Here is a 26,088-nt window from a genome sequence, read left to right as displayed (position 1 = left end):
ATGCCTTAATTACTTCCCACCTCAAATACAGCAACTCCTTCTTTTAGAATCTATCTAAATCTCTTCTCTCAACTTTAGGTGATCCTGAATTCCGTGGCCAGATTACTCTTTCACTCCATGAAGCAGGACTATGTCATTTTCAATTTCATCGTTTATGCTGGCTTGCTGTTTAACAAACTGAATATCAAATTGTTTTCTTTGTTTCCAGTATTACCCATGGATCTGTGCCACCCTACCACATAGATTTAACACCAACATATTCTACCCCCCAACTCACTCTCCTCTTCTAGTCCTGACATCTGTCTTCTTCCTTTAATTCTCTGCATTTTGGAGTGGCTACCTCAACACAACTGAATCTTGTCCTCAAGCATCTTCCCCTTTTTTTCCCTTTAGGTTATAATTGACACGTTTGTGGCTTTTTCTAACACGTTGTGGTGTTGAAGATTGAGGAAACTACATCTAAATAAATGTAAACACTAGCACAAATGACTTAGGTTGACTCTGTGGTCACTATTTTTTTCATTTTACAGAAATAAACTGAATTTCAAGGGTCAACTTTTATTTAAAAAGCGATCTACAACTGATTATATTTTAACCACTATGCTAACTGAAGTCCCCCAACTCTGATTTAAACTCTGATAAACACCTGGCCTCTGAGGATATCAAACAAAGAAGAGCAAACACTACCAGATCAGAAATGGACAGAGATTTAGACAAAGTGCAGGTCATTCAAAAGAGGGCGAGAGAGACCAACAATCCCTTCCAATTTAGAAGGAGAATATTTTTCAAATGTTTGGCCTTGCAGGATACTGCTAAAAACTCTGGGTGAAAATTAATGTTCAGACACAGGCCCAAAAATGAAGAGGACTGAGGAGGGTAGATAGAGGGAGTGAGGGGTATTCTTCTGTTTTAACCCTAATTTGCTACTTTCAGGTGGAAAGTATACAATATGGGCAATTTTACATCCTGTTCAATATGCTGATAGATGATTATATTTTCCTGTACCCAGATCTTTGGGGCTCGATCTGACCCATTATGATGCAGAGGTACAATACATCTGCAAATCTCCATCTTTGTCCTTGACAAAAATGGAAGCCTGAGTCTTCTCTCCCTTACATGGGTGTAGATCATTGAAGTCAATGGAATTATACCAGTGTAAGTGAGGTAGAACCAGGTCTGAGGCTAGCTTAAGAAGCAACCACACAGTGGAGGGAGTATACTAGGGTCTTTAGCTTGGGGAAAGCTAGCAACTCAGGGTATGTCTACACTGCAGTTAAAAACCCATGGTGGACCCATGTCAGCTGACTCAGACTTGTGAGGCTCGGGCTAAGGGGCTGTGTATTGCAATGTAGATGTTTGGGCTCTAGGACCTTGCAAGGTGGGAGGGTCCCAAAGATTGGAGTGCAACCCGAGCCTGAACGTCTATACCACAATTAAACAGCCCCTTAGCCCGAGCCCCAAAATACTGACTCAGCTGGCATGGGCTAGCCGCAGGTGTCTAACTGCAGTGTAGATGCACCCTTAGTGTCTTTACACCAGCCTTCCCCCCAGAAAGGACATAGCTAATGAGTTGCTCATTACACAAGGAGGGTTTAAGCAGTCTTTTGTTTTTTCCTAAAACAAGCTGAAGATAGTGAGAAATTACAGCAGAACAGTTTGAACACAGATGTAAAAAACAGCTGTGTGAATAACTGATTTTTGGTTCGCTGCAATTCCAAAAAACTGAAAACAATTGTTCTGGGTCATCCCCAAAACATGAAATTTATTGTGAATTGAAAAGTCAAAAAAATTCATTTCAGGTTGAATGAAATGTTTTATTTGACCCAAAACAAAACATTTTGTCTGGATTTTTTAATTCTTTAATTTTTTAAAAAATAAAATGGAAGGGCTTTTTTCAAAAAGTAATTTTCAATAAAAAATTCTAGATGTTTCACCTTTTTTTGATTTTTTTTTCTGACATGAACAATTTGGCAAAAGTGATGAATTCATGTCACATTTCAGTTTCACCAAATTTGCATTTTTTGTCAGAAAAAAAGTTTTGGCTGAATAATTTCACCCAGCTCTAGTAAAAAGTTTCCACAGACCCCCTATATTCTATACATTCAAATGATTTATAGAAAACTAAACAAATTTAACAGTTACTTGAGAATTTCAGTCCAATTCATTGCTGCCAAAGCTAGAAGTCATTTTGATCTTGTTTACAAGTTAACTTGCAGACACCGTGTGACGAGTAATGTGTTTTTTCCCCCAATATGCCTGTCTTGTCTACATGGGGACACTCAGGAAAATTAATCCGAATGATAACTGAATTAGTTAAACTTCATTAAACCCCTGTGTGAACATGCTCATTCAGAATTAAAGTGGCCTTAATTCAGTTTAGAATATTTCACTTTAGAATTAACTTTCCTGAGTGTCCCCATATAGACAAGCCCTAAATTTAGCTGGATATAAGAGAGCTATTTCCACTTTAAGTTTTGCAAAAGCTTATCCGGTGGGTGGACATCCCACATTTAGCCTGAGATTTAGGGCAAATATTTGGAAAAAATAATGGAACAGATCCTCAGCTGGTGTAAATTGGCCACACAGAGCTATGCCAATTTACACCAGCTGAGAATCTGGCCTAATATATGTTGTTTTCCATTGTACAGTATAGAAGATCTGCTTGTTCCTGGCTGCAGTTAGGATTCTATCCGGATCTCTCAGTCCAGAGAGACCATTACAATTCTTGAATTTCTATTAGTAGAATCCTGTTCTATTCTTTTGATAGGGAATCTGCAGACTCTTTCAACTTAAACCTGTTCTTCAGTTTTCACCTTTAGTTATCCATCCACACACTTAAAAAGCCAACAAGATCTCTGCATTCCATTCCATCTGGAAATTCTACAACCCACAGACAAGCAGCCGGCTCTTGATTTTCCATCACTTCTCCCATGCGGTATTCCAATAATTTATTGCTTTACAGTCTGAATGTCATGATATGGCCAAAAATCTCATTTTTGTTGTTCATCTTTTTGAAGTTAATCTGTCCCCAGTACTTGAGTGACAGCAGAGCTCACCCTGTTTTCCACATTATTGACATGAGAAACCTGTTGATCCTGGCTGGCATCCATCAGTGCCAGGGACACTTTAATTTCAGTAGCATTTGAGTTAATTTATTAAAAAATTGTCCAATACAGTTTTCAGAACTCACAAAAGGGCCTGCATCTTTGAAAATACTAAAATGAATCTCTAAAGTCAGGGTTTATTTTTGAATCAAAGAGCTTTAAAAGCTAAGTAAATTGGCCTCTCAGTACCCTCTGAGGTAACTGCTATACCAGATAGAGAAATTGAGGCACAGAGAGGTTAAAGTGACTTGCCCAAAATCACAGAATACATCAGTGGCAGAGCTAGCAATAGAGCCCAGGAGTCCTGGCTTCTTGTCTCTGTCCTAGCCACCAGACAACACAACCTCCTGAACTAGCTGAGGCTCAACTAAGGGTTAACCTCCAGAGTGCTAAGAACTTTGAAATGGCAGACTAATAGACATGCTGGGTCTTGTGCAGGTTTAAAGGTAGCCATGTGGGTGGGAGGAAATGGCAGGTATTTTAGGAGGAGGCAGGGAGGTCTTTGGGGACTAAGTCAAAGGGTCTGAGTAGCTCCCAGAAGTTTCTCCACTACTGAAGTTTATGGTATTTTCTATTCTTCACTTTCTGCTTTTTTCCCCGGAAATAATAGTGCCTCAAGCCTGGTCCTACAACCATCCACACACTGTCAACTGAAGAAGAGGGGGCTCGTTACTTATCGCTCTCTCTTCACTCACACAGTTGTTTTTTCCCATTCTGTAAGAACAGCAAATCCTTCCCTCCTTCAATTATTAGTTACCTCCCAGAACTGATTTCCACCTCCCGCACAACTCATCTTCTCTTCCAATGGGACTAATCCCTGCTGTTAATGACAATCACATTTCTCTAGTCTGCTACCAGGGTTCTCTGGAGCCTCTAATGGGATCCTGCTCTCTGTAGTGCTTCACACAGGGCCTAGCAGAATAATTCCTACTGCAGCAGGAAGTTCGATAGCAGAATATTAAAGGATCCTGTTGAGAAAATGAGAGTGCTTCACAGAGCTAAAGATAGGAACAGCTCTAGGTTTTATGGGACTCTATGCAGAGTAACACATGTGGAGTCCCATCCAGATCGTCCTTCCTTAATTTATTTACACCCTCTCCCATCCTCAGCCAGTTTGGAGTTCCCTCCCCCACAGGGTATCCTGAGTGACTTGCATATTTGACTCCACAGCTTGAGGTGAGGCTCCCCCACCAACCCAACATAGTCTGGAAGGCTACGAACCAGCGCTGAAGTGCAATTTTCCCAAGAGAGAGGGCATTTAGGGAATCCATCTCTGCTAGTTTTGAAATCAGTTTGGAACATGGGTGAGCGTAGGGGTGTGGCACACTGGCTAGGAGATTTTGTGTGGGTGTGGCTATGTCTGTGGAAAGGAGGAGCCCAACTGTAGCCACATAGATCTCATAGACCTAAGGTCAATAGTGGCTACTGGCATGTGAGACATTGTTAGGAATTAAATAAAACAAAAACCCTTCTCCGTAAGTAAACATCAACAAAAAAACCCAACCCTAGAGTATGTCTAAAATTGAAATACAATGAGAGAGGGATTTCTCTGATGAAACTGTAGAATGACAATATAACCCAGTTAACATTATTTGTGACTGATTTTATTCTTGCTTAAACTGGAATAAATCAGGCATAGCTGCATTTATGCCAATACAGCATTGCAACTGAGATTAGCATCAGGGCCTTGGCGTTGAAGACACAGAATAGCAGGTATTTGCATTCTGCTCAGTGGCAAAAAGTAATTTTCCCCTCTGCTGATACTCACCCCTTCTTGTCAACTGTTGGAAATGGGCGATGTCCACCTTGATTGCACTGGCCTCGTTAGCACTACAAAAATAATTTTCCTCCTTTGATATTCACCCCTTCTTGTCAACTGTTGAGAATATGCCACTTCCACCTTAACTGAATTAGGCTCGTTAGCACTGATACCCCCCACCCCCTTGGTTAAGCAACTCCTATCTTTTCATATGCTGTATATTTCACTCCATGCTGAAGTGGGTTTTAGCCCACGAAAGCTTATGCCCAAATACATTTGTTAGTCTCTAAGGTGCCACAAGGATTTCTCGTTGTTTTTGTATTTTTTCAGTAATGCTATCCCTGTCTTTAGGTTAGCAAAACGAGGCCTAACAATTTCAGAGCTAAAGCATGCCCTGTATGATAGGAGAGTGCTTTCATCTTTTCCCAGCATCTAATACAAACATTTAAACATTATTTTGTAAGATCTTCAATTCAAGGTAATGTTTGAACATTTAGATCGTGGCAGAGTGGGTCACAGAACCGGGAGAATGATTAACTTAATTTGACTATCTTGTTTGTTTGATGCTGTCTAAGTCGAGTGTGAGTCAATAAAACTGACACAGCATTAACACAGCTTTCAGCGCAGAGCCAGCCTGTCCCAAAATGGGGATTAGCAAAGCCGTCTTTCTGTTATTTTTATTTCTATACACAGGTAAGGTTTCTTTATATTGCATTTTAATCAAAGTGAGATTCTGGCCCAACTTTCCAAATTTGGGGCTTGGAATTGGGTACCTAAATCCATATCTAGGCACCTAATTCAAAGGGCCTGATTTGCAGAGGTGCTGAGCAACCACAGCTCCTAGAGAGGAAAATGGGAGCTGTGGTTGTGCAGCAACTCTGCAAATCAGGCCACTTTTATTTACTTGCCAAACTTTAGGCACCCCAGACTGAAAACATTGACCTATATATTTAAAAGTGCAAATTAGTAACATTGCTAGCCTTTAAAGATCTATGTGAAAGCCACACAGCCCAGGTCACTTATCTTCTTTCAAATCTCTATTTGTTGCTCCTTTATGAAGGCTCTCTGACGAAGCGTGGTACCTACAGAAAGGGGACCCTGCAGTCCTGACTAACTGCTGCTGCTAGTATTTGGGAACCACAATATTTCTATCCAGAGCCTAGTTCAGATTCTGAATTCCTTCAAAGCTCCAGAATCTCCTGATCTAAATTTTGGTGTAGTCCCCTCTATTCTTAAAGTAATTGTTATGTATTATACACTATATTGTATATCATTATATATAATAGTATATTTGTCTCCTTTCCTGCTGTATATGTTCTTCTGATTCAATGTAATGCACCTAGGGTGACCAGATGTCCCAATTTTACAGGGACAATCCCGATATTCGGGGCTTTGTCTTAAATAGGTGCCTATTACCCTCCACCCCCGTCCCGATTTTTCACACTTGCCATCTGGTCACCCTAAATGCACCACTAGGATACTCACTAATTTTTGTGATTGTGTCATACCAGGCAGCCCTTAGAACAAATAACAACACAGTTTGAGTTGTTTGCAACTTTGTCATACAGTACCACATTCAATAAGTGGTCGGTTAAACAAAGGATTTGGCTACACTAAATGGTGTAAATCGTGAAACTTCTGACATAGGCCCAGTGGTAGCAGAGATCTCACATATTTATTCTGCTCTTTGCTAAAGTGCCAGGAAAAATGATGAACCATCCTTCAATGTTTTGTGTTGAACAAATGACTTTAATAAATTATGCAACAGATTTACCAGTGGCCAGATTTTCAGAGGTAATGAGCTGCCACAAATCCGATGGAAGTCAATGGGAGCTGAAGGTGCTCAGCACCTTTGAAAACTAGGCCAATACAGGCCTAATATAAAAGCTGTTTAAGTCCATGGAAAGACTCCATGTGGGCTTTAGATGAGGCCCGAGGTCTGTTTATTACATCAGTTACTATCAAATATCCCAAAGCTGTCTGATTTTGATTTATTTATTGCAGTATTACAGATTGTTATTTTTTGTTTGTTTTTAAATCCAAAGTGTTTTCAAAAAAGCAGAAAGAAAAGAAAATATCCCCTGTAGCACAGAGATTTTAGTCTCCTCTATGGCCAGCTTCTTGTAAGAGGCTTTCCTGTTACTGATTTGTATGGGGCAATAAAGCATTTCAATAGATTGGAATTTAATCTTCAGTAGTCTAGATGCTATAAGATTAGTTCTTCAAAAGATAAAAACAAGAGGATTTATAAAATGCTAGACAATACGTTAGGTCTTTTAAAATATATATCTGTTTTACGAAGATCAGCGAATGCGATGGAGATTTTGAATAAGTACTCTGTGTGCTGTACAAATGAAACTTGACTCAGATATCAAAGCCTGACGGCATTTCTTCTCACAGACATTGTATATATCTACATGAACTGCTGCAATAGCACTTTTAAAAGTGAGGTTAACAATCAAGGCAATAGTTCATATGATTATATAACAACTTTATCTTCATAGAGATCATATGGAAAGATAACAGAAGAAAACGGATGTGTTGTGTGTGTGATTGTGTGGGAGTGAGGGGTATAAAAGAAACAGCTGTTATAGTTACTTGTAAAAGGTATGAATAGATTCTAGCTAATGGAAGTTAGGATTTAGAAATATTACAGAGGGGCCCTTCTATCACAAAATATAGTAGCTATTTGATGTTAAAGCATATCCAAGTGAATTTAAATTCTAGTTTCTGAGTTGTCCTTACTGATATGAATACTCCTAACTGAAAGCAAAGGGATTATTTATGTGAGTGAGGACTATTGATATGATTAGGGGTTTACAGGATTTTGTCCTCTGTTGGCAATGTAGTCAAGAAACATACCCAGTATTTGCCTTGCCGATCTGTTCATGGGCCTTTCTCAAACTGCTGTAAATGTCAATCTTTGTTCCCTTTTCTGACTAAGAAAGTAACATCTTTTTAATGGTAGAGAATTCCACAGACTTAGAAAAAACTGCAGTCGGCGCATGTCACAAGCTCAGGGCTGGGTGAATAAAAGTATCGACATTATTCACATAAATTTTCATTGTTTTCTCAAAGTACTACTCTCTGTACTGACACCATGAGGGAAAAGAAAAGAAAAAAAATCATATGTCTTTAAAAATTAATTTAATCTAATTTTAGACCATCAACACTAAATGCCTTAATCACAACCATATGGGTATTGCATGGGGTTGCTATGGGGCAGCGGTAAGGTTGTTTGGATACCCTAGCAATATATTTTCATATCTTAACATGTTTGGACTTCTTTAAGTTTAACCTTTACCCTGAATTTTCAGGATTAGTAATGAATGTATCTGAGATGAGTACAACATCCCTTTATTTTATCCTAAATTACTGATGTGTTCTCTCAATCTTACTTCTTAGTAATGCCATTTTTGTCTGGGAATACAGTAAAGAGTAGAATCAGCTAGATATGTGTGTAGTAAATCTAAGTAACTGTGTGACCTTAATATTGTAACTCCTGTCTGTTTTCCTAACCCTGTCTGTCCTCCCTGTTCTTATTTGTAACCATCCCTTGCATCATGTCTACCATTAGATTATATGCTCCTAGGGACGGGGATGACAGGCCAAAATCTGCCTTCAGCAACACCAGCGTAAATCCAGAGCAACTTTAATGACTTCTGTTGGGTCTCAATTTATATTGATAAGACTGAGAGAAGAATTTGCCTCTTTGTCTATTTTATTTCTCTGAAAGGCACCTAGCATACTGTAGATGCGAAATGATGATTAAGAATAATGTCGTATTGCAGGGTGATTATTGTAGAACTTGAATGAACAAAATCACTCCATTTTCAAGTTGTGCTGGCTAATGCCAGCAGAGGCCCACTATGGTCACAGGAATGTCTCTTTTCAGAATTAGGGCTATGTGACTATTCTGCTTGAATTGTGTTTATCAAGGAGGTGTAGTCAGTCAAGTGGCTATTAGTTTTGTGTCAAGTTTACCCTCACCATTAAGCAATAAATCCCATTTAGAAAAGGGAAGATTCCTTTTTGGCTTTGGAATGGGTTATTGTTACTTTCGGCCCCCTGTAACTTGGCTTGTGTCAGAGATCACTAGGCTTTCCCTATTGACTGTGCTCACTGCGTTAGGCCGATCACTTTCCCTCTCTTGGGATGGACTGCACTACTTCCCCCCAAACAGTCTCAGACCACAGGGATTTTCAATGCAACCAAGTTCATTAGAGTCAGACAGAGAAAAATAATAATACAATAATATAAATGGTATCAAAGCAGTCTTAGCCAGACCTGTAAAAGCTCATTTAAACAGATACAGACCCGTAGGTAAGGAAAGAGAAATCAGATAATAAAGTACTCACATGTGTAGCACAATGCCTCGTGTGGCATCCTGTGAAGATCTGTCAAAGTGACCACTGCTCTTACAGACAAGCTGTGGTTCAGCCTATCAGAGTCAAAAGATGCTTATCTTGTTATGTACAACACTCATATTATAGTCCCTTTGAAGTGAGTAGTTATTAGATTGCCTTAACATTCCCCATAGAGTCCCTTGTTTGGGAAATTACTATTTGTACAGGTGTCCTCTCCTTGGGATGTTCCTTTTTCATACAACAGCCATTGTATGTTTCCAGTTCTATTCAGTATTTTTGGATTGTCCTCTCCTAAGTAGCTTGGGGTCATCTGCATCCTGTCCCTTCACAGGTTCATTTCTAAAACTTCTTTGAATGCATGGAAGTATCACCCAGTCATATATGTCTTTTCTTAGCTTAGGCCTTGTTTACATACAACTTGCACTGATTTAACTAAAGGAGTGTTTTTAAATGGATTTAGTTGAAGCTAAATCAAAACAAGCCACTCTTAAATCCAAATAAGACTGTCTACACACAAACTCACACCAGTTTAACTAATTGTTTAAACCAGTACCAGTTTTTGTGTAGACAAATCCTTACTCCCAACTCAGAATGCCATTGATGCAAGATTGATCCAACGTGTGACTTCCTCAAATATAGAACACCCTGCTGTCAGCTGATTACCCAGAGAGATAAAAATGTACACCCATTCAATGTCATTGCCATTTACATGCAGTGCTGGCTGGTCATTCATTTCCGTTTTATAGGAAGCATGCATATGTCAGGGGGGTTGAAGAATGAACCTGGCATCACCGCATAGTGGTGGTGATCTGGGCTGTATCGCTCAGTGGCGAGGGTGAGCGGCCATATTGCCCAGTGGCGAGGGTCAGTGGCCATAGGGCCCAGTAGCAATAGGCAATGGCTGGGGGCAGGGGAACCCAGACCCTCCCTGCTCCACTGGGTTGCAAGCCAGGATCTTGTGAATAATAGCTCAGATATATGAGCTATGGGTGGTTGCCCTTACTCTTGTTCCCTGTTCCACTTCCTACCTTGGCTTCAGTTCCTCTGTCTGTGCCATTAGTATGTTTCTGGATTCCCCCAGGATTCCTCCTGATCATACTCCAGAGGGTGTTCCTCTATCAGCCATGGCCTGTTGTTCCCAGCCTCCCTGGGGTTACGGGCCTGCGGTCGCTTGGCAGTGGGGCCTGGTCTTGGCTGTGTGGAGCCCTGGTAGCTTCTCTGCAGAAGCTTGCAGTGCACAACTGCTCCCCTGCTCTGTCTGCCCAGACTCAGCTGAGCCCAGTCTCCAATGTGAGCATGTCCAGCAGGTGCAATTGAGCAGGGCCTTCTGGGCCCAGAGCTGTTCTTTAACCCTTAGTTCAGCAGTGTGGGGCTCATGCACCCCATCACACACCCTCCTCCTCAGGTTTGGGCCTAGCAGTGGGCCTTCCTCCTGCTCTCCTCCTCCATCCTGAGGAAAAAAAAATCAATTTTGCGTGTGCCCTTCCCAGGCAGTTGAGCATGTGGAAGTCATAAGGCTGCAAGAAGGTGTACCATCTCAATCCGGACATCGGTGTCCTTCATAGAATTTAGCGAGCAGAAGGGGGCGTGATCTGTGAAGAGTAAGAAGGAGTTTCCTAGTAGATAATCGTATAGGTCCTCTATGGCCCATTTCACAGCCAGGGCCTCTTTTTCAATCTCCTCCTGTGGGAATAGTTTCATACTCAGGTATAATATTGGATGTTTCTCACCTCCTATTTCTTGGGACACCATGGCCGCAAGACCCACTTCTGACATGTCCGTCTGAAGGATCAAAGGCTCTGAAAAATTAAGGTGGAAGAGAACTGGCCCCTGAGCTAGCCGGTTCTTCAGAGTTCTGAAGGCCCTATCACACATCTTTGTCCATTGCGCCTTCCTGGGGTGGGTGCTTTTTACTAGGTCGGTAAGACGGGGGTGGGGGTGGGGAAAGCGGGGCAACTATTGTGGCAAAGCCAGGCATAAGTCACCTACAATAGCCTAGTAAATGTTGCACCTGCTCCTTGGTTGATGTGTTCATACCATGGGTTAGTGCTTGCACCTTATCCACCAGGGGGTGTTGCTGGCCCCACCCTATGGGGTACCCAAAGTACGTCACTTCTCTCTGCCCAAGGTGGCACTTAGCCAGATTTGCAGTAAGCCTTCCCAAGGGCTTGACCAACCATGATGATGTATTGTAGGTGGTCTTCCTGACTGTAGCTATAGATGACTATATCATCAATAAGGCGTCCAGGGGTCATGGTGTTGCAGCACCTTATTTGTCAGTCACTGAAAGGTGGCAGATGCTCTGTGTAGGCCAAAAGGCATAGTCACAAATTGATAGAGGCTAAAGGGAGTAGGAAAGGCCACCTTCTCCTGGGACATCTCTGCCATAGGGATTTGCCAGTATCCTATAGTCAAATCTAGCATGGATATATACTCGGAGCTCCCCAGTTTCTCTAGTAGCTCATCCACCTGGGCATTGGATATGCATCAAATAGCACTATCGTGTTGATCTTTCTAAATTCTATGCAGAATCTCATTGAGCTGTTGGGTTTTGGCACCAGCACAATAAGGCTTCTTCACTCACTGTGGGACTTCTTGATGACCCCCAGTGTCAGCATAGTCTGGAGTTCTTTGTGGACCACCTCCCACCTTTTCTTTGGCGGGGGATGATGAGTCTCCTGTACTTGCTACATCCTCCCTGGGATGGCTGAGAACACCATGGGGAAGGCCTGAGTCAGTTGCAGTGTTTGGTCTTGGTGCCTTGGGTTGAGCTCTGGCCCCATTGGCACAGGAGCTGGGTTTGTGGATGTCATGGCTTGAGGCCCCAGTTTTGGTTCTGGGGAATAAAGGGCTATCAGAAGACCATCTTGAGTCTTCCAGGCCTTCAGTAGGTTGATGTGATAAATTTGCGTCTCCCTCTATCTCCCAGGCTGACGGATCTCATAGTCAACTGGCCCTACCCTTTTTACCACTTCAAATGGCCCCTGCCACAGGGCCAATAGTTTTGAGTCGGGCATTGGGAGTAACAACAAGCCCTGTCACCTGGTTTGAATGTTCGCAACTGTTTCTCCTTGTTGTTGGTCCGTTCCTGGGCCTTCAAGAGACCTTCAAGAGGTTTTTTCTTAGTAAAGTCTCTTAGCATTTTCAGCTATTCTTGAAAATTGGAACATATATGGCACTGAGCCCACCACCACCCCAGTCTCCTATTCCTTCCAGGCCTCGTGGAGAAGGTCCAAAATCCCCCTGGGCTGTCTACACACAGAAGCTTGAAGGGTAAGAATCCTGTGGTGGTTTGGAGGACCTCCCATATGACAAATAGCAATGATGGTAGCAGTTGGGCCCAGTGTCAAGGATCCATGTTGACCAATTTCCGCAACATGGCCTACAGGGTCCCATTGAACTGCTCCACCAGCCCATCTCTCTGCAGATGGTAGATGGAAGTTTTCAGGGCTTTGATCCTCCACAGTTTACACAATTCCTATGTCTGTTTGGACACGAAGTTGGATCCTCGGTCCATCAGTATTTCCTTTGGTATTCTGACCCTGGTGAAGAGCTTCATGAGTTCATTCACTACGGTGGGCATATTTGTTGTGTGTAGTGGGATGGCTTCAGGGTACTGTGTGGCATAGTTTACTATCACCAATAAATAACAGTACCCAGATGTGATATTCTCAAGGGGCCCCCACTAAATCCTTTCCTACCCATTCAAAGGGTATGCCCACCACTGGGAGCAGAATTGGGCCCTTTGGGCCCTACCAGCTGGCATTCAGGGCACAAGACAAAAATCTAGCACCTTTTTTGTGGATTCCCAGCCAGAAGAATCTAAGGGACCATTCTCTCCTGCGTCTTTTTTCACTCCAAGTACCTGGCATATGGCACTGAGCGGGTTCGGTGTAGAAGCCTCCAGTGGAACTTCTTGACTCCCAGCAGCCATCGCCCTGTTTCCTGGGTTTGGGGGTCTCATCACTCAGTAAAGCCACTAGGTCCAAAGCTCAAAGTGGGGCCAGTGCTTTACTCATTGGGTTTTGCCCACCTCCCCATCGGAGACAGCTATCTGTTACCATGCCCAGCTCAGAGTCTGGTCTTCCCATTGTTCTTGCACAAAGTCCTCATCTTCTGGTAGCCAATTGTGGCTTATTTCCTCAGGTGTCCCAGTGCTAGTAGGCTGCTGGGTTGGCATTGCTGGCTGGCTGGAGGGACATTCTCCGGGGTCTTCCATTGTGTCTTGGCCCATAAACTCCCTCATTTTCAGGCCTGGGTTGATTTCTGAGGTGGGGAAGTCCCTGCTCCACTGCTTGAGGAGTCCCTCAAACCACTTCCCATCCTGCCCTAATGTTATTGGGTAGGCCAGGGTGTCTGCTAGGCTGACCTGGCAAGTCCCAGTGTAACCTCCTACCATCAGCTGCATTCTTGTTGCAGGGACTCATGTCCCTATGAATGGACTGGAGGTAGGGCAGGACTGGAGGTAGGGCAGAGCAGCTGATGTATCAGGGAACTCTACTAAGCTTGTCCGTACAATGGTTTGGCTATACCCAGAGTCTATCAGATGCATCATTTCAGCTCTGTTGACCCATACTGGCAGCAACACCTTGCCAGGCCCTGCCTACAAACTCTGGTGCCTGCCATCCATGCCTGTCCATAGATGCAGTCCATGAAGGGGCACTCCCACCTAAAATGCCCTTGCTGTCCACACTCGAAGCAACTCCTTTTTGGGTTACATTCAGCTGGCTTGTTCCTGGGGCCACGGGACCTCCTGGTGGGCATACCCCGCTCTTGGTGACCATTCTTCCTCAGTGCCTGGGTCCTGCTCTCCAAGTGGGGGTGACACAAAGGTAGGTCGCCAGTTCAGCCACCCTTGGCCTCCCCTCCTAGCAGGCTCCTCATTAGGGGTCAGTGTCCTGGTTCCGGGGGCTCCCATCCTAGGTGTCATTGAGGCTGCACTATTGGCTGCCAGGTCTTTCTCCATCAAGGTTACAGCCTCTGCCAGCATTGACAATTGATGGTGTTTCACCCACTCCTTCCTGCTGGCTGGGAGAACCTGTACTGCTGCAACAGGATAGCCTCTGCCACCTGTACTCTGGTCTGCTTCTTGGGGTTCAACCAGAGCCAACACTGTTCCTTCAGGTGTTGGGCCACCACCTGGGTCAGGCTTCTGGCAAGTATCTCTCATTTCAGAATTGCTGGCGGAACATCTCAGGGTTGATGTCCAGGTAGTTGACAATAACTGCCTCTACCTTGTTGTAGTCCAATGCTTCTATGTAGTCCAAGCCCCAGTAGGCAGCTTCTGCAGGTCCTATCAAATATGGGGCTATCATGGTGGCCCAGTGTTCTTGGGGCCAACAGGCTGTGGTGGCCACCCATTTGAAGGTGACCAGGAAGGCTTCTGGGTCATCTCATGGTCCCATTTTCGTAAGTCTGATGGGCAGCCCAGTGGGGAGGATGTCCCCTGAGGGTCCAGGCCTCCAAGTGTTAGATGCCCCTTCAGGCTGCAAAAGTGATGCCATCTGCTGAATTAGGTGTTCTTGTTGCACCTGATGCTGAATTATCAGTTCCTGGAGTAGCTGGTGCTGCTTCTGGGCCACTTGTAGTAGTAGTAGTTGACCTTGCTGTTGCTGGGCCACCTGCCGTTGCTTGCTCTCTACCATTCATTCCACTAAAATTTTCTGTATCCATGGCCACTTTTGGGTCAGGTTCACCATTACACCTCCTGTCTTTTTAACAGGACTTGGCCAGTACCCGCGTTCTCCAACATGTGTTGGAGGAGTTGAAGTCCGAACTTTGCAGCACCACCCAGTGGCGAGTGTTGGTGGCCATGTCTCCCAGTGGTGATGGTCTGGCTGTAGAACCTGTGAATAATAGCTCAGATATGTGGCTTAAGGGTGGGCACCCTTATGTCTGTTCCTTGGGCCATTTCCTATCCTGGTTTTGGTTCTTCCGTCAGTGTCACCTTCTGGATTCCCCCTGGAGTGCTCTCTGATTGTGCTCCAGAGAGTCTTCCTCTATCACCTGTGACCTGTCATTCCTGACCTCTGTGGGGTGAAGACACTGTGGTTACTTGGCAGTGAAACCTGGCCTTCGTCATGTGGAGCCCTAGTAGCTTCTCTGCAGTAGCTTGCAGCACACAACTGCTTTGCTTTGTCCACCCAGCTTGAGGTGAGCTTCTCCCTTTTGAGCCTAGCCTCCAATGTGAACATGCCATGCTGGAGTAGCTAGGTGGGGCTTTCTGGACCCAGAGCTGTTCTTTAATCAGTAGTTCACCAGTGTGGGGCTTATGCAAGCCATCACAGCGTAACTTTGGCTATATCACGATTGATCTTAAGTTCCAGAGATAGCTTTTCCCCAGCTCTTTCAGTATTAGCCATAGTTGGACAGTAGTCTCTCTAAGTAAGACAATACAGCCATATATTCAAGATGCTCTAAAGATGAATCTTTAAATTTCACACCTCATACTTTGGCCTCAGTCAGCTAGATTTTTCCAAACATTAAATAATGTATGTGAGAGAACATATACCTGGCATAGTCCTGAGACCCAGTCTGTAATACAACCGGTGGCGTTCACATAGATAAATGCACTGAGATTCAGTTCCTCCACTTGGCACACTAAGTCTGCAAGCATTCCATATTGGCACCGCATTATCCACAGTGTCAATGCACAGAGGCAAAAGAAGCTACAAAGTCTATGAACATGATGTTGACTTCCTTTTGTCACTTGAGTCATTTTTCAATTACATTCCACAGAGCTTATATAACATGGGCGGTAGATCGACCTGCGCAGAAACCACACTGGTTGTCTCTCATTTTTGGATTGAAACAGTATTTCAGCTGGTGCAGTAGTCTGATCATCAACACCTTCCTTGGGACTGACAGCAGCATTATCCCTCTATAATTTGAGCAAGCTGATCGCTCTCCTTTTTTGAAAAAAGGGATGATGCAGTCCCTTTCCCAATCTTCTGGAATATGACCAGTTTCTCAAACTTTTAAGATGACTCTCTGAAGCCAATGAACTAAATCTGGGCCTCGTTTTCAGTTCTAATGAGATATTGTCAAAACCAGAAAGAACAGGAGTACTTGTGGCACCTTAAAGACTAACCAATTTATTTGAGCATAAGCTTTCGTGAGCTACAGCTCACTTCATCGGATGCTGCATCCGATGAAGTGAGCTGTAGCTCACGAAAGCTTATGCTCAAATAAATTGGTTAGTCTCTAAGGTGCCACAAGTACTCCTTTTCTTTTTGCGAATACAGACTACCATGGCTGTTACTCTGAAACCTGTCAAAACCAGGTGCTTTATCATTTCATGACCATTTGTCCACTAGCATCACTTCTTCTAATGTCACTGGCCTGTTGTCTGCCAGGTTCATTGCTGGAATAAGTTGTAGTTTACATCTTGGTGGTGATCTGTTCATCAATTCACAAAATTGCTTATGCCAACACTTAAGTAATACGTCAATATCCTGGCAGCATTCTCCATTTTTGTCCTTAACTGGCAGAAGCCACGAGAATGGCCTGCCAATTAGATCTGAACAGCGAGTGACATCTGCTTACTGAGCAAATGCAAGAAACTAAATCTTGTCCCCAGAGGGCTCACCATCTATAACTCTCTGATTATCTACAATGCCACAGAAGTTGATCCAATAAAAGATATTACCTCACCCACCTTGTCTCTCTAAATCAGGGGTGGCCAACTTGAGCCTGAGAAGGAGCCAGAATTTACCAATGTACATTGCCAAAGAGCCACAGTAATGTCAGCAGCCCCTCATCAGCTCCCCACAGTCCCTACGCCCAGCGCCCCCCACCCACCAGCAGCCCTGCCAATCAGCACCTCCCACTCCCTCCCCGCACCTCCCGATCAGCTGTTTCGTGGCATGCAGGAGGCTCGGGGGAGGAGCGAGGGCACTGCAGGCTCTCGGGAGGAGGCAGGAAGAGGTGGAGTGGGGCCAGGTCCTGTGGCAGAGCCAGGGGTTGAGCAGCGAGCGCCCCCCTGGCACACTGGAAAGTTGGCACCTGTAGCTCCAGCCCCGGAATCGGTACCTATAAAAGGAGCCGCATATTCATTTCTGAAGAGCCTCATGTGGCTCCGGAGCCACAGATTGGCCACCCTGATCTAAATGTTGTCATAACAGAAGTGTCATTAGCCCTTGTGAAGATTATCATTTTTTAAATCTTTAAAGAAAAAAGCCCCAAAAGACATTTGCTCAGTTTTACCAGCACAACCTCACATATCCCAAACAAGTGAGCCACACTGACCCCTCTCCGAACCTCAATGAAACAGTCAGTTATGTATTCTAGATCAGCCCTGCAACATTTATAAGTGACACATATATAACCAGAACAGATTAGTTTCCTTCCAGATATTTGACGGGCCTGTTAATTAATTTCTTTGTGCCATTTCTGCATTTATAACAAATTGGACTTTAGGTTAAAATAATGCACAGCCTGTTGTATTTTGAGATCAGTTATTTTGTTTGTATTTTGCTATCTTCATCAAGGAATTTGTCATATTCTCTTGTCTGTTACTAGTTACCAGTTCAGCCAAAATTATCTTATAAACACCTTCCAAATGTATTTGTGCACAATTTAAATCAGTTAAAAAAAAAAGAGAAGGAGCAGCAGCTCTGTAGGTGCAAAGATATTAGCAAATGTTGTTTTCTATTCATGACACTGATGAGTAAGAATGGAGCTGCTTCCTGTATGATCACAGAAAGCAATGAATATCTGAGGTGGGACTGTTTTGGAAAACAGATAGAACTTGAGATTAGAGATGAGCAAAACCATAGCTGGGCTGTAAACTGCCATTGCCCCATAATCATACAACAGGACACTAGGGATGTGAATCCCACAGCACGTTCTCCAGCTATCTATTCAAGGTATTTATATGGCGCCTGTCACCAGAGTGTCTGAGTACCTCACAATCTTTCAGTATTTACCCTCAAAACACCCCTATGGGGTAGGGCAGTGCTATTAACCCCATTTTACAGATGGGGAATGGAAGCCCAGAAAGGTGAGTGATGTGCCGAAGGCTACACAGGAAGACTGTAACAGAGTAGGGACTTGAACCCAGGTCTCCCAAATGCTAGACTAGTACACTAACTACTAGACCCTAGCTACCTTGCTAGGGATTATGGGTGGTAGGGACAGTAGCTGGCAGTAGGACTAGGAGTATTTCCTCCCATATCTGATACTCTGGATCTGACTTTGTCTGCACTTACACTGGTGTAAATTGGAAGTAACTCGCTGAAGTCAATGGAATTAAACCAGTGTAAAACTTGTGTATGACAACAGTCAATGAGAGGGTTGGCCGAGGCAGGTGCTTTGTTCCCTGCATACCCAGATTGTGAGGATTGAGGAGAAGTGTCCGTTACCTGTGGCACGTCCGTGAAAACTCCAGGAGAAGGTACATTTGGCTCCAGAGAAAAGGGCAGGCCACTAGAGCTCCACAAAGACGTATCAGTAAGGTGGGGGTAGATATGGGATTCCGAAAGGTTGGGGATTTTCTTGGATGCTTGGATTCTTATACTACTTAGCCACCCCCTCTGGCACCTATAGAACAATACCCTTGATGTGTGACTTAACTACAACGGAGATAAATTTACTTTGATAGCTGCAACAAAAAAGCATTTGGTATAATATAACTATGAACAGTATGTATGTATGTAATGGTGTGAACTCTGAAAACCCCCTTAAATTCATTGGAGTTACACTGACATAAAAACTGGAGTAATGTAGCAGTGAATCAGGCCCAATATGTGTTGATTCAAATCAACTTCTATGAGAGTGAAGTACATCCCTGTGCAGAAGGTCAGCACAAGGTGTAAATGGATTTGAGTGATGTGTAGGCCTTAGGGTCACTCTCTGTTTAGGGGTGAGTTTCACACTTCAATAATTCTCAGTATCAAACATTTATCAAGAATATCCTCATTTGAAAAGGAAATGATAAAACCGCATGATTAGCGCTCTCTGTAATCCTGCTGCTAAAAACAGCAGAGAAACAATTGTCTAACTGATGAATAGACATTTAGAATTTTTATAGATGTCAGAGGAAAGTTAATTAGGTAGCAAATTCCTTTACAAGGGTGAATGTAGTTGAACATCTCGGAATTAATTGGTTCACACAGATGTAAAACATATTAGCATATTCATCCAACACATTTAACATGTAGGTCTGGCTTTCAGAAATTGCCAAATTAATTTATTTACCAATTCACAATTTTGTGTTAATTCACTGCAATCAAAGACACAACCGGACAACTTGACTATTAAATCTGATCTGGTCTTGAGATATTATAACAACAATAAACATGGTCATTGTAAATGACTGCAGTGATAGCCTGATGACTGATGTTCTCTTGTTTCCACTCAAAACATCTGGAGACTGACAACAAAGAAGATGTGACAGATAAAACTGAACTGACTACAAATTCAATGAGATTGTGTCACCAAAGGAGAGTCATTTTTTCACATGACTCCCATCCTTCCAAGATCTCCAAAATACTGTTACCAAAATCATCTCCCTTGTTTCTGATTCACTCCGTGTCACTTCCTCACCCCTTTGGGTCTCTGTGTCTGCTTCCCATTCCCTAAGCATCAAATGACTTGTTCTCATCATCAAAGCACTTTGTCTCTGTCCCTGTGTCCAGTAATGCCAACCTTTACCATACCAGGAGAATGGAGCTTATTCAGGGTGTGTTACCATTAACTCAAATGCACACAAAATTAAATGGCAGCGTCACTTGCCAATGTATGACAGGAAATGGGATTTAAAAGCACAAATTATATGAACTGCAGAATTCTCACCTTTTAATCCCTGCTCCTTTTTTTTGGTTTTCTTTTAGCACAAGGAGATATACTAGACAACTATGTAAAAACGGAGGGTGCTTGGATAGTTGCTCAAACAAAACAGATTTACAGAACAAACCGTAAAGAAGAATGTGCTGAGAAATGTGAAGCTGAAACAAAATTCACATGCAGGTAATTTCTGTTGTGTCCCACAGCTATATCCCATTGTGGCTGACTGAGTATTCTGCTTTATACGTTAAGGAAGCTTTCTAAAGGTGTTCCTCAGGAGTAAGTTTATTCTGAGGTTTGGAAGGAAAGAAAAAAATGCCCAGAAAGTCAATACATGGGAGATGTGGGTGAAAAGAGAAGATATGGAAGGAGACACCAAGAAGATGGTGTTTTTAATTTCAGCATACGTATTGGAAAAAAATTGTGACAAACAATCTAACACACCAATATCCAGGTACCTTCAGACCCTTTGCCATACATAGGCCTATAAGAAATGAGCTGCTCAGAAAACAGGACATCAGCAACAGCACTTGTTGGGTTTATCACATTCTTATTCTGCATCTTGAGCCAGAGGGTCCCCTGCACTAATGTGTGTGGACTAGATCTTCCCTTGCCTCCCTGGGAGGGAGGAAATGGCACCACCTCCACCCCTTGCTTCCCTGTAGAGGTCCTATGAATAAGGGTCTCTGTGGGATTTTGGGGCATTGGAGGTGATGGAGTAGGGAACAGGCCAACCTGCAGCACTGTCCCCTGCTCAGTCGCCATATATCTGACTGGATATTCTACTGACAGTTATCGTTCCTTGCAGCAACATTGACTGCGGAGCCAAGCATACTGCCTGAGGGATGGGGGCCAGTGGAGCAGTGCAAAGGGAGAAGCCTGCACTGTAAAGGGAGGGTCCCTTCACACCAGGTCCTGTCCATCCATGGGGTTGGGAGGCCTTCCTCGCTAAACTCCAGGGGTCCTCAACCCTTTCTCTTCCAAATGATGCTTCTTTGAAAACTCCAGAGGTTAATCTTATGGAATTTTCTGACCTTCTGATTCCCCTCCCTCCATTCGAGCCACAGGTGATCTGGTGCTGAGTTTTTAAAGTGGTGTATAACTTGGCAATCAATTTAAAATCTGCTGTAAGTTTTAAAAATGGCAAAGATCCACCGAGAAACAACTTTCATTTTAAAGGGGCTACCAAACAGGATCACAGAAGTCACTGCCAGCTACTATTTTCATGCAAATGAATCATCACCCATCCTCTGTGAACCACCCCTCCTTTCCTCCCTTCAGCTTAAGCTACGCAGAGGATGCAGAACTTCAGCAACACTCCTGGAGTTTTCACCCAGGAAAGGCAAGATTGGACCAAGTTCCTTAAAGAAATGTTAAAAACACACATGTATCTTTTGTAGAGGGGTAACTGTTCCCTGCTGGGACCTCTGCATATACAATATCATCCCTCAGCCTCCTGATTGCTAGTGTGGAAGTCAGGGCTGCAGCCATGAGCCCTGCCCGTGGGACCTGATCCTGCATCACTGAAGTTTATGGGGATTTTGCTGCTGAAGCAGGATTGAGCCCCTGTGCCTTTGAGCCCTTGCTCAAGCCTGGTTTTTAGACCAATGGGACTTCTTTGTATAAGTACTTTTAAATCAACAATGTATGCTGATTAGCATGGGGGCAGGGGGAGACCAGGAGAAGAAGGCTGCATGTGATACCTTTATATAAATACTACAGGAATGGATTCAACATTGCAGCTTAATGTAATGTTTCTGCCATGTTTTGGCCCATAATTGTTGAACACTGTTTTGTGTGTGGTGTTGTTTTAGTAAAGGCAGCCTGTCATGGTGTATCAGGCTTTGCTAGACCAGGGAAAAGCTGAGTGTAGGTCAGACTTAGTTAACATGAGCTAGCTAGGACTCCTTTAACGTAACCACTTTTCCTAGTGTGAAAGCAGGCTGACACCTGTCATTCAGTTTGTGCAGGTTGAGTTGTAGCCTAAGCAGTTACAACCTACTCCAGACAAAGGGTAACATTTTCAAAATGTGCTGGAGAGACTTAGGAGCCTAAGTCCGATTTAGGCACTTCAGGTGCTTTTGAAAATTTTACCAAAAGCCTAAAATGTCTCTAAACTGCCGTGACTGATAAAATCTAAAATGGATAATGAAAAATTTTCACTAAGACAATAATTTAAACAACATTAATGACCGTTTCTTACACTGCTTTCCCCTCTCAATTTCAACAGGGCCTTTCTATTCACCAGTAAAGATCAACAGTGTACTACATTGCCTGAGAACACCAAAACATCGGAGTTGGTTAGAAGAACAGATGTAGTGCTCTTTGAGAAGAGAAGTATGTATATATTTTGATATTACTTCTTTAATATATGCTCACCTGACAGAAATATATCCTTGACCACTTTTCTGAGGTTGCTAGTTTACTGTCATTTATGGTGGTGATGATTTCTGTGAGATGGGTGCAGGGAAATGGACTGAAAACACTAAAGTAATTCCATATAGGCCATTGAACAGTCCTCAAATGGTAATACACCCAGCTTGGGCTGGATTCAAACCATCCTCCTTGAAGGGAAAGGATGTAGATGCATTTCTAACCCTCCATCTAGTCCCAAGCATTTTATGTTTTTGGGATCACACATATTGAACATGCTTCAACCAAAAAAATAAAAAAAAAGGGATACATTTCTCCACCCATAAGTGTTTGCAGCACTCTGCTTAATGGGTCTGGTGGAACCTATTATCATGTGAGTTTTCAACCCTACTTGGTTTCCTATTTCTACGCTTTATTTTCAGTTCCTTAATTTTCTGTTTATGTGGTTTAAATATGTCCCAGAAAACCAGGGAGGAGTCAACGGAAGAAGCATTTGATCTCATATTCTATCCAGTGGCGAATTAACCATTGGACCAGTGGGGCCTGTGCCCAGGGGCCCTGGCCAGTTGGGGCCCCCCAGAAAAATGGGCCCCCCAACCCACTCTGCCTGTCCAGCACTCGTGCTGGGGAGGGAGTTGGGGCGTAGGGGCTTGCCCCACTCTACCTGCCGGCCCGGGGCTCTGCCAGGGAGTGGGGTTGGGGAACGGGGGCTTGCCCTACTCTGCCCACCTGCCTGGCGTGCCGGCCGGGGAGCGAGGCAAACTGCTGCACCCCGACTCTGCTCCCAGCAGGAGTGCTGGGCGGGCAGGGTGTGCCGCAACCCTGCTCCTTAGCAGGAGCGTGGGGAGGAGCGGGCGACTGCAGGTGGAAGGGAAGGGAGGGTCCCCCACTTGCTCTGGCTCAGGGCCCCACAAAACAGTAATCTGCCTCTGATTCTGTCTGTCTATAAACAATGAATCTCTCAATAAGAAAATATCGAATATCCATGTTTTTTATAAGCTCCCTTTTAAAATCTCTGTTCAAGGCTTATAGTATGCTCAGATGAGTGGTTGGGTTTAAGACTGTTTTTGGATTCCTTAATTCTCCCCTTGAAGTAAAATTATAGTCAAGCCTTGAAAAGACCATAGGCAGTGAGAAAAATAAATTTCCATTTTTAAATGAGACCACTTCTACCAGTTCCAAGGGAAGAAAAATTACATAGTAACATCAACTGACTGAAATGAGAGTTCTTGGAGAAAAGAAAGGTCTCATTTGCTAATCATTCAAACACCTAGCGTAACTGGCTAGCATACCTTGTAGTGTTTATAGTGACCTGTGTTAAATGATGCTGTAATCACCAGTAATACTTTTTCACATTTTTTGATGAGTTTGAAAAATATGCCGAAATACTAAGCTTCAGACAGCCTTGAAGCAGGTCTCATTTACTGCATAATGGTTCTATAAGGAAAACACAATGGACCACATTCTAAACTGGTATAAATTAGCATATTTCCACTGATTTCATTGACTTCAGCTCTGAAGCTGGCCCAGAACCCCCAAAACTGGAATTTAAACATCAATGAGCTTCATCAAACTTCATCCTAGCTCTCACATTCACATCCTGGAACACCTACAGGATAACATAGTGTAATGTGTCGGACACCAAGAAAGAGGCTAATTTGTAGAAGCCAGTAGCTTCAATAGTTGCTAGATAAAAGTCATATCTCTAGTTTATGATCAACCAAGGAGATTTTGTTTTGATGATGTAATACCTGTAACTTGATATCTTCCTTCAGAGTTGAGGCAATTAAAATTTCTCTGGCTTTGGAATTAGCTGTCCTGCTTTTGCAGTTTAACTCAGTTGAATTACTATAATCTCTTAAAAAATTAGAAAAATAACAAGCTTTATTAACTCATCATCTGTCTCTTAAATGTTACCGGTTAAAATTCTTAGTTGGTGTGAATGGCCCAAATGCCACCAGAGTTATTTGCACTAACAGAACATTGGCCCTATGACTCCAACCCAAACCCAGTAGCTAGAGCTTCCAGCTGTATAGTGTATAGACAGCTCTCTGCCACTTTCTTTTTTCACATATTCCTCATAGAAAATTGACTTAATAAGTCATTGGTATTAAAAGCCATACTCAAAAGTTTGAAGCCACATCACTTCCATTAAAATAGGCTTAAGAATAGTGGACTATGTAAATGTCTTTACTTAACATTTCAATAGTGGGAGTTTCCTTTGAGTAAGGATTGAATAAAAACTGAACAAGGCCTTAAAAGTTGGCCCTGTATAGTTTTTGTTATAAATCTGAAAAATCAATGGACACATGAGCAAGTGATGAAGTAAGATGAAATTAACTCTTCACTTATAAGTAATTAAATATTCCCATTGACACAATATAAATACTCCAATGAGAGGGCCAGATTCTTATTTTGGTGTACATGGCTGTAAATCCAGAGAAAGGCCAATGAATCACTGAGAGCAGAATCTGTCCCATAACACCACAACATTGTAACTCTTGTGTCATTAACACATGATGCATTGATGACAACACAATGACATGTCAACCCTGAAAATGTGTTTGGGACACTGTCAAAATCAGAACTATCCAGCAAATATAAGGATGGGTGATGATCCTACCATATGCAGACTGAGATTTTCAAAGAATTCTAAAGGAGTTTGGTGCCCAAATCCCATTTAAACTCAATGGGATTTGGACATCCAACTCCCTTAGGATCCTTTGAAAATCTCAGCCGTGGATCTTGGGGGTTTCCTGTTAAACAAGCTGACTATATAAGCCAATCAATAAATATGGTAGAATTGCGAACCCCAAGCATTCGAAAACCATGAGTCATGCTAGAAAAATCACAAGATTGGCTTAAAAACCATGAGATATTTAAAAAAGAAAATGTGGGGGGCTTTTTATTTTCCTTCTGTCTTTTAAGCCATTGGAGTACACTCAGGTCACATTTTCAAGCGCCTATCTGCAGCCATGAAGGCTACAAATTTGCTATTTTTTTTCTATTTGAAAGCTGAAATTCTCATCTAATCACTTCCAGAAGCTGGGGCTTTCAATAAAATCCTAATATAATAAGATTAGTGCTAAAATCAAGGGAGTTGTCAACTCTTGATTTAGTCATTCCTTTATTTTAATTTGTACTAACTACACAAAAAGATCCAGTCTAGTTTCCAATAAGCTTCTTTCTGTACAGTGGCCTCCAACATAAGGCACGAAGGAACTCTGACTGTTATGCATGAAGCTGCGAAACTCCCTGTGAAAAGTTTAGGACAGTGCAATACATCTGGTACATGTGAGATTAGAGGTTTTACTGGAGCCTACTGAGTATTTAGCTGTGTTCCTCTGTAATTCACCTTATTATTGTCAGAGTTTTAAAGCATCTTGTATCAATCCTAAAGATAAAACCATGTTATCTGAATATGTTGTTACAGAACAGGAAATAGGAATGAAGGATTTGCCTCATTGGCTCAGATCAATGATTCGTGCAGTCTATTGTGCTGCCTCTGGCAGTCACTAATAGCCTAATGTGTCAAAGGAAAGTGAACGCTTCCCATTAGGCATCTAAATGATTATGCAGTGCTGTAGATGGAACCCAAATGAACAGCTCTTCCCTTTTGCCCACAAGAGGTCATCTTACACTCTCAAAAATGAGACTTGATTACCCTTCTCTATCTTATCTTTCACAGCCACAGATGCTG

At 42.9% G+C, this 26,088-nt stretch overlaps 1 protein-coding gene across 1 annotated transcript in view; it reads left to right on the top strand.

Moving 5' to 3' along the window:
• The first annotated feature begins 5,491 nt into the window (after positions 1-5,491).
• PLG (plasminogen) overlaps positions 5,492-26,088 on the top strand; it is a 69,789-nt gene continuing 49,192 nt past the window's right edge. Inside the window, exons 1-3 of the mRNA XM_075126847.1 lie at positions 5,492-5,556; positions 20,063-20,198; positions 22,246-22,352. Coding sequence (XP_074982948.1) covers positions 5,508-5,556; positions 20,063-20,198; positions 22,246-22,352 — 292 coding nt within the window. The 5' untranslated portion in view covers positions 5,492-5,507. The remainder of the gene's footprint in view (positions 5,557-20,062; positions 20,199-22,245; positions 22,353-26,088) is intronic.

Source organism: Caretta caretta, chromosome 3 (assembly GCF_965140235.1).
Source record: "Caretta caretta isolate rCarCar2 chromosome 3, rCarCar1.hap1, whole genome shotgun sequence".
NCBI classification, from domain to species: Eukaryota; Metazoa; Chordata; order Testudines; family Cheloniidae; genus Caretta; species Caretta caretta.
The sequence above is the reverse complement of the archived record's forward strand: the minus strand, read 5'-3'. Positions and strand labels throughout refer to the sequence as shown.